Raw genomic sequence first — 10185 nt, forward strand, 5'->3', positions numbered from 1 at the left:
CAATTTAATTAAGACAAAAAAAAAAAAAAAAAATCACTGAATAACTTGACAATCATCATAAGTGACGACTGCACCATCTTAGTTTTAAAAATGAATTATCATTTTAATTATTATTTGTAAAAAGTTGGATTGATAATTAAAATGATAAATATTTTTTATATGAAAAATGTTTGAGTACAAATTGAATACCCTCAATTCATCCCTTCATGACATAAAATGAACTATATGAATGAGTGGGCCGACACTTCTCATCCATCATTTCTCTATCTATTTTCTTTCTTTTCCACCTCATTAAGAGTCAAAATGATGGCGCGATATTAAAGAATGTAGTTAGGAGTGATAAGCAAACTAAACAACTTGAGCTTGACTTGTGTTTAACTTGTGAAAAGCTCGTTTGAACTTAACTCCTTAAATAAACGAGTAGAATTTGAACACATTTTAAAGTTTGTTAGAGGTTTCAAATCAAATTTAAATAGTCAATTGCTCGTTTGGCTTGTTTCAATAAATCTAAAATTAGATAAAACATCAAACTACTTAAGTTCCGCTCGATAAAAATTCATTTGAGATCGGATTGAAAATTTAATGAATTAAATTTAAACAAATTTTAAAACTTATTAAAATTATCAAATTAAACTTGAGCAATTAGTAAATTATTCGGCTTATTCGATTTGTTATCAACCTACATGTAGGGTAGTTGTTTTTATATATACAATAGTGCATATCTGTATGTATATATAGAGGGAGAATATACGAAGGGAGGAGAGAGAAGTTAAGAGAATGAGCTCAGAAAGAGAGATGAAGGAGGAGGAGGAGTGCCATGGATGGGCAGCAAGAGATGCATCTGGATTTCTCTCTCCTTATAACTTTGGTCGTAGGTATGTATGTTTATATATATACGTTCAACCATGTTCATATATATACTTGTGATTCTGAGTTCTTAAATTAAAATGATTCAAATTAATCAACAGTATTGAACCCATCGTCAATCTTTCATCCATCTTGTCGTTTAGCTTTGCAATTTGTTTCTGGGGATAATTACACAATGGTTTTCAGAAAAAATATATATACATACATAAAAAAATTTATAATTTTAATTATTAATACATGTTAAATTTTTCATTAATTTATAATTATTTTATCAACATTTGACGTGATGTTTTCCCAAATTTCTAAGTGTTTTAAAATATTCACTTGAATCGAAAGGTGTTTGATAACTTAGTAAAGGCCGGTGATTAAGACCTCAGGTCTCAAGTTCAAAATTTCTTGGGTTAATCTCCTGAGTATAGCGCAGTTGATTAGAAAATTAGTCTCAAGTTGTTGTTACCACAACACATGGTGTGGGCCAATATTTCTCCGTTGTGCTAATCTGAGAGGTCGGCACAAAATTTCAAGTTATAGTTTCTTTACTTGGAACGGACAACAAGACATTTTGGTGATCTCTGCGGGGACGTTCTGAATTTGCAGAAAAGTGGGAGGATTTTCTATAACAAAAAAAAAATAAAAAAATGCACTTGTTGAAGCATATATGCATCACTTAGCACATAGCACCAATTAATATGTTCTTCCAGAATTTTGATCCTTTCCCATTAGCATCAGATACTGAGCTATTGCCATGTTTTCTTTAGGAATTTTTAATTATAAATTTATTTTCTTTTTAAAGGATATGAGAATACCTATTCCAAGTAACTGGCAGGAGGGTTTTTATGGAGTTTGGTGTTTGAAAGTTTTATTCTTGACAGCTCGTAGCAGACGCATAAAATACAATAAAATGTCAAATTGTACGCAGAGTAATGGCATTTGTTTTGGACATTAGCAGGGGCCACAATCCGTAGCCCTGCTTGGATTTGCGATGCTTGACGGCTGCTATATATCATCAGAATATTTTATTATTATTTTTAACTTTTTTTTGTGGCTACTCCATGTATTATTTTTTGGTAGAGACGACTTGGACTGAACTAGTACTATATCGATGATCTAATCTGTTTATTTTATAGGTGTTTGTGTATATATAGATGATTGATGAAAAAAAAAAAATTAAATTGATATGATAATGCAATCACATATTTATCATATTTGTCCAAAAAAAAAAAAAAACGACTACAAGCTATTTATTCGGAGACAAAAGCTTAAAAAATAAATGAATAAAACCATCAAAGTGGGACTCATAATGAGTCAACGAACTTGGACTGGACCGGTTCAATCCATTCTATGGATCGTAGATAACTTGGTCCCTTTTTGCATATAATGAATTCTATATGGTGTTTGTTGAACTTGAACGTAGCTCAAGTGGTTGTGCCTCTGAGTTTCTAGAGGAAAGTTTGGGGTTCTAAAGCTTTAAATGTCTGGTTGTACTAACATTACATTCAACTTGGTAAATCCTATCAAGTGCAAAAGAAAAAAAATATATATGTGTATAGTGCTTGTTGTGTGATCAATATATAAGGTGAAAAATAAAATAAAATTCATCCTGTGATAAATATTATTTTTAAAATTTTTACTATTATGATGTATTCGTTTATTTACAAATTTTAGCATAAAAACAATGTAGGGCCATTGGAAGTGATGATGTTTCACTGAAAATTACCCACTGTGGAGTGTGTTATGCTGATGTTATAGCTACCAGGAATAAATTTGGACGCTCAAAGTACCCAGTGGTGCCAGGGTAAGTATGTCCTCGATTTTCGCATTTCAATTTTTCGACTAACGTTCTGTTTGTTTAGGCAGGAAATCAATTTTAGAAAATAAGTTTTTGCATTTTTTGGCATTTAATATGATAGAAAACAAAAGTCAACTTAAATTTTGTTTCATAGTTCGCGGAAAATGAGTCAATTTAGACATAAAATATTTTTTTAATTTTAGAAGGCGGAAAATATTTTTTAAATTAAAATTTTATCAGTCACCACCATCGCCACGGTTACAACCACGACCACCATCACCGTCATCGCTGCCACCACTATTGCCACTACAACCACCACCACACCAACACCTCCGCCTCCACTCTACCCTATCGCCGCCACTACCACCACCACTAATGCAACTATTAATTTATTAGTTCTAATAATGTAACCAAACGTAGTGTTTGATAGAAAATGTTTTACTCCAAAACAAACTCGAAGCGTAAGGTCATTCTAAAACTCACAATCTTCTCATGAACTGATGTGTGTATATATATATATATATATAATAACATTGCATGACAGACATGAGATTGTTGGAATTGTTAAAGAGGTTGGTTCAAATGTTCGTCAATTCAAAGTTGGAGACCATGTTGGAGTGGGAACTTATGTGAATTCATGTAGAGATTGTGAGTATTGTGGTATGGATATGGATAATTACTGCTCCAAGGGACCTGTCGGGACAATCAATCATCTCGATGTCGATGGTACAATCACCATGGGTGGATATTCTAGTCACATTGTTGTTCATGAAAGGTAAGCTCGCTTTTTTTTTCTCATTTTTTTTTTTTTTTTTGGTGCAAATTATTAGTCTCTATATTTTGACCTTTATATTATTTTAATTTTAATTGACTCGATTTCAATTGATTATGCATGCTCGCCTTTTTTTTAGTAGAAAATGTATGCGTGATGGCACGCGTATACATTTTTTTTTTTAGTCTCAACCAACTCATGAGCCATTTTTTATATAAAAAAAAAAAACTTCAATCGACATTATCAATTAGATCAAATTGACACAAAATCTAAGATTAATAATCAAAATCAAGTCAATTAACAGAGCATGGAGTAAATTGATAGCAGGGACAAACTGCAGAAGAAGTTGCATATGGTAGCTGTAGCTGTGATCCAAGATTTCTTGAGGGCCCAAACCAGACATTTAGGCCCTAGGATTTATGAACAATCAAAGCCTTTGACTCGGAAGGAATTTTTTTTTTGGGTCAATTTTTGGCTAATTAGGCAAACTATTAAGGCCTCGTTTGACAACTTTCAATTTTAGTTAAAAAGTTAAAAAGTCACTATAAATTGTCACATTACTCTTTTTACTTTTTTATACATCTTTTCATAAAAAAGTTAAAAAATTATTAAAATAGTCTGTTCCCAAATGAAGCCTAAGTTATCTTAAAATTGAGCCGTCTCTGGCTATGAGATTTGGAACTTAAGCATCACATATGTTTAGAACAATCTAATAGGGGTGATTTGGCATGTTCTAAATAAGTACACTTTTTGATTTTTTATAAAAAATTGTGTAGAAAAGTAGAGAGAAGATATTGATTGATGTGACTTAAAAAAGATAAAAAGATGGACTAAATTAGTGTATGACATGTTTGGATCATACTGCTTCTAATTGCCTTCATATATGGCTGACATTGTTGGCCAAACAAGGCAACTGATGTGTTGAATTTGAATTCCGCATTAATGATATCAAAACAAACACTAACAATGTTGTCAACTATAAAGGCCATGAAATACGAAAGTGTTAAAAAGATAAATACAACCAATAAAATTGAGTATACATATTTTGTTAGAAAAATGGTTTTCACCATTAATTTCCGGTAAATTTGAGCTTTTATTAATGTAGGTCCCACACCTCGTTTTGGGTGGGTCCGAGTGGCAACACGTTCCTTGCCATGTGGTGAACAAGAATATATACTCGGGTGGTCGAAACCATTTACGAGTGAATGAGAAATTAATACCAAAGTGAGCCTCATAAACATGAAAATGTTTTGTGTGGTTCCCATAAGTTGGTATCTAAAACACCTTGTCCCACATAGGAAACTTAGAATAGTTTCAAAGTGTTTATAAGCTCTAAGTTAGAGACCTTGGGTTGGGCCCCAAGGGGTACCCAAGTTTTGTAGGAGGAGGAGTTATGGACAAACCCAAAACCATCACCACGCGCGCGCCGCCGCCGCCGACCGGGGTGGGTATGGGTCTATCCAATCCTTTATTTTTTGCACCAAAAATTATTTGAATTTTTTCGAATAATTCCAGCGGGAAAGAATTCAAAAAATCTGATATGTTTCGGTTGCAATGTTGCACCTTCTCCAACAGTTGCGTCTCCGACTTGGCAACTGTTTGATAACAGTTTTCTATTTCGGAATAGGCACCTCTCAGCCTATATATATCAACCCTCCATTCCTAGTCAGGATTAGAACTCTAACCCGTAACTATATTTTCCATTCTCTGCTTTTGTTCATCTTCATTTTTCTGCATCTTGTGAGTTTATAAAAGAATACATTCTGGTTCGCTGTACAAACGAGTTTGTAGTGCTACATCTGTTTGGGGTGATTGTTGAATCCTGGAGGCAGGACGTCCATTATTCTCGAGCACCTTGGAGAGGGCGAATTTCTGTCTTAAAGACACAGTGTCCATACACTGGCCTCAATCACAAATTTGTTCTTAATTTGAGTATTCAGACACTTGTAAGTTCTGTCATTGTTTTTTTTATCTGTTATAATAAAATTCTGCAGATTCTGTTCATATTATATAATCTGTTCTGTTTAAATTATTCGGTTGAATCGAAGTATTATTTTTACAACATATTTTTCACTGAACTTAGCATTGTGCTTGTGTTGGTGATTCTAAAATTACAGGTATTGCTCTAGGATACCTAATGACTACCCGTTGGCCTTGGCGGCACCACTACTGTGTGCAGGAATCACTGTTTACAGTCCCATGATGCGTCATAAAATGAATCAACCTGGTAAATCTCTTGGGGTGATCGGGCTAGGTGGCCTTGGTCACTTGGCAGTGAAGTTTGGAAAAGCTTTCGGATTGAGTATTACAGTTTTTAGCACTAGTATATCTAAGAAAGATGAAGCCCTGAGCAAGCTCGGGGCAGATAGATTTGTGATCTCATCTGATGAAGAGCAGATGAAGGTAAAATGAGAAATTTACCAAGCAAAAACAGAAATTTTTAGCAATAAAATAAAGGTTTTAGTGAATTGACAATCATCATCTTAATTTCATGCAGGCCATGGCTAATTCACTCAATTTCATCATCGATACAGCATCAGGGGATCACCCGTTTGATCAGTACTTGTCGCTATTGAAGACTAGTGGCACCTTCGTCCTAGTTGGTGCCCCAAGTGAAGTTAAGCTTAGTCCTATAAGTCTCATAAGAGGTACATAGTTCTTGAAAATTTGAAAATTAAGTGAAAATAATGTGCATTATAATTTTTTGATTTATGAGAAAAGAACTAGGAACAATCAAAAGGACTAAGAATAATGGGAATTCAAGCATTAACATGTTTCTTTGGCAGGTATGAAATCCATTTCTGGGAGTGCAGCTGGAGGGTTGAAGGAGAAGCAAGAAATGTTGGATTTTTGTGCAGAAAAGAAAATATACCCAGAGATAGAAATTATCTCTATCCAGTATATAAATGAAGCTTTAGATCGGCTTATAAAAGGGGATGTGAAATACCGATTTGTTATTAATATAGAGAACTCTTTGAAGTGAAACAATGGTGAAAAAATAAACAAATAAATAAAGGGGAGATTACTATTTAGGGGAATTTTGAAAAATTATTACACAATTGTGAAAAAAATTATCATTATTATTATTAATGTTTGCCATCTTTTTCTAATTTTTTTTTCCTAACCACCAATGATATGTAATTTTCCCATTTATAAACAATCAATGTTTGTGATGTTAGTAAAAATAAACCAACTGGGCTAGTCCAGTTGGCTAATTTGGACACTTTTATTTAGGAGGTCAAGGGTTTGACAATTTCTTTTCCATTATGAAAATCTTTGTTATATAATCTTTCATTTCTCTCAAATTATGAAGTTTTTTCTTAAGTTAGTTGATTGTTGAATAATTTTCCCCCCCCTCCCCCCCGTAATATGAGGATCCTTGTTGGGTTAAGTATTAGGCTTCTACAATTATTGGATTATGCATGTGTAGATGTTTTGAGGTAGAAAGGGTCAATGGATAATACTCCCTTAATTGGAGATGATAAACTTTATCGAGATTGTTGGGATGTCCCACGTTGTTTTCTACCAAAATAGTTTAATTATAGGGGGTGTAAAAATGGCCCGCGACTCATCGACGGCCCAAAACTCACCTGAAATTCAAGGTGAGCCCAGCCCGTTTAAACCCGGTTAGGTTCAGGCCCGAGCCTAACCCAGTATCTTGGGCTTGGGCCTTCCATTTGGGGCCCGGCCCGGCCCACCCATCCGGCCCTCTCTCTACCAATGGTCAAATTCTAAAAAATAAAAATAAAAAACAACTTGCAATGGTTAAATAATTAAAAAAAAAAAGAAAAAAAGATTGATCTTATAGAAATAAAAAAATTAAAATAGTTAAATACAAATTAATCTTGTAAAAATAAAAATTTATATAGTTAAATAAATAACATTAATAAATTAAAAATAAAACAAAAAATAATAATAGTTTATTAAATTAAAATCAAACTAATAATAGTTTTTTCTTTGACCGAGAGAGAGAGAAAGAGAGAGAAATAGAGTGTGATGTAACCCACTGGTACACAGTCACTATGGCTGGCTGCTATAGCAGCCGAAACAAGAAAGGAGAGAGAGAGAGAGAAATAGAGTGTGAGAGCCTAGCCTACTCTACTATAGCTGCCTAATCTAGTCTATCACGTCCGTCCCTACTAGCCTAGCCAAAATTGGTCTGTTGCATCTTCTCATCAGTCACTCAACTTAAACGGTAATATTTATACAAACGGTCATAATTAAAACTACTATAAATATTTTTCATTTTTCAAAATAAATCTCACAATAAATAATTATCTCTCTCTCTCTCTCTCTTAAACTCTCTCAATCTCTTTTAAACTCTCAATCTCTCTTAACTCTCAATTAATTTTGAAGTGTCATCCCTAAGTGACAATTGCAATTGTGCAATAAGAAATTTTTATCAGAAAAAACAAATTTCTGTATCGTATTCGCCAGTCGGTAACATTAATTAGTTTAATTAAATTTATTAGCTACTCATTTTTTCATTAATTATTTGTGCACATATATTAATTATTCACTACTAAAGAAAGGGTCTTTTGAGTCGGTTTTTTGAGTCGGCAAATTTTACCGTCGCAAAAGGTAGCCTTTTTGAGACGGCACAGAGTTACCGACTCAAATACCAAACCTTTAGTGTCGGCACCGTTGGCCGACACAAAAAATTAATATTTGATAGTATTATTTGAGTCGGTTGAATTTACCGACGTAAAAGATAGACCTTTTGAGTCGGCATAGACCTTTTGCGTCGGTAAATTTGTGTCGACGCAAAAAATTAGACCTTTTGAGTCGGCATAGACCTTTTGCGTCGGCAAATTTGTGCCGACGCAAAAAATTAGACCTTTTTGTGTCGGCAACTGATGCCGTAGCAAAAAAAAAAAATTTATAACCAAGATATATATTTATTTACTTGATTATGTTTAATAAATATATTTATTTATACATATACTTTTATATTAATATTGAGTGTATATACTATAAATAATATATATCCCGTTTAATATTTGGAAGAGGTGTGGTGGTGAAGTGGGTGTAGTGCGTTGACCTTGGGTCAACTTGTCTAAATGGGTGTGTGTTCGAACCTTGGGAGCCTCAGTGAGAAAATTATGAGTTAAATTTTTTAAAACATTTAACCACTTTTTGAGTCGGCAATCTACCGTCTCAAAAAATTAAAACTTTTTGCGTCGGCAGATTGCCGACTCAAAAACGTTTTGCGACCCCATCATTTTCGTCCCTTGACTTGCCGTCGAAACGCCGTCGCAAAAAGTTTTTGCGTCGGCAAATCCGCTATTTGCGACGGCAAGCTGCCGACTCAAAAGCCCTGCTTTTTAGTAGTGATTATTTTTTACTGATTGTATTTACACATTATTTAAATTAATTGTTAATTTTTATATATTGTTTTACTTACATTACTATGGATTCTAATATGCCTAATGTTATGTTGATGTTGACACATATACTACACAATATGAATATGTTAATTCTCCTTCTAATATCCCTCTTTATACAGTACTAAGTAAATGTGCACAATATTTACATTTTGTTTTAAATATAATTGTACCATTAGGATTATTTATAGATATTTTTTCAAAATGTTGTCAAAGAAGTAATAGTGTTTGACAACATTTTGAAAAAATATCTATAAATAATCCTAATGGTACAATTATATTTAAAACAAAATGTAAATATTGTGCACATTTACTTAGTACTGTATATGCAGGGAGTACTAATCATCTAAAAAGGCATGCTAACAAACATTTACAAAGTCAACAACCTGATATTCGAAGTCAAATGCAATTAGGGCTTCGTCAACTGGTAATTTGTAAACATTTTCATATGATCCTATACGTGCACAAAATTCTGTAGTTGATTATATTATTAAAAAAAACAATTTTTTACTACTAATGAATGCCCCGATTTTACCGAAATGATTCACGAAAGTTTTGCACCGCAATATCAAAATTTTTCAAGACATACTACTAGAAACAGGATTTTAAAAAAATTTGAGGATGTTAAAAAGTGAATAATTTGACATCTTTAAAAATTTGAATAGAAGAGTTTGTTTAACATCTGATTTGTAGTCAAATAATGGTTTTGAATATCAATATATCACTGCACATTTTATTAATAATAATTGAAAATTAAATAAAAGAATTATTTCATTTAAGTTAGTTAAACTTCCATATTATAATCAAAACGTATTATATGAGTGAGCTTTACAAAATAAAATATTTACGATTAGTTTAGATAATATATCATATTATAATCAAACTGTAACCCATTTAAAATCAATTTTACAATTGCTTGTTGATGGTGATTTATTTCATGTTCGTTGTTGTGCCTATATTTTAAATTTGATTGTTAACGAAGCTATGCATGTATACGAGACTTATGTACTTGTAATAAAAAATGCAATTGTTACTATTATGTCTTCTGGTAATTGAATTTCAGAATATAGAAAAATTTGTCAACGATAAAATATGCTATTTAAAAAATTAATTTTAGATGTAGATAGTAGGTGAAATTCAACATATAATATGTTAAAAATAGCTTGTAAACAAAGAAAAATAATAGATTTATTTTTTGCAACAATATCAATAGGAGGAGTACTGACTCCCATAGAACTTAATTGGTGCCAAGTAGCCTTGTATAAAGATTTTTTGAAAGTTTTCGATACTTCAATAAAATTATTTTCTTATATATATATATATATATATTTCTACTTAACCATTTGTTTTACATATACTAGCAGAAATAATTA

The 10185-nt window shown here is 32.4% G+C and overlaps 1 protein-coding gene across 1 annotated transcript; it reads left to right on the top strand.

Moving 5' to 3' along the window:
* Window positions 1–777: 777 nt before the first annotated feature.
* Window positions 778–6534, top strand: LOC114272893 (putative cinnamyl alcohol dehydrogenase 1). The gene is made up of 6 exons (XM_082868052.1): window positions 778–875; window positions 2549–2662; window positions 3201–3431; window positions 5546–5831; window positions 5926–6076; window positions 6215–6534. The coding sequence occupies exons 1-6, from the start codon at window positions 778–780 to the stop codon at window positions 6409–6411; spliced, it is 1077 nt and encodes a 358-aa protein (XP_082724178.1). The 3' UTR covers window positions 6412–6534.
* The last annotated feature ends 3651 nt before the right edge of the window (window positions 6535–10185 follow it).

This window comes from Camellia sinensis, chromosome 5 (genome assembly GCF_055761805.1).
Source record: "Camellia sinensis isolate YWXY chromosome 5, ASM5576180v1, whole genome shotgun sequence".
NCBI lineage: Eukaryota > Viridiplantae > Streptophyta > Magnoliopsida > Ericales > Theaceae > Camellia > Camellia sinensis.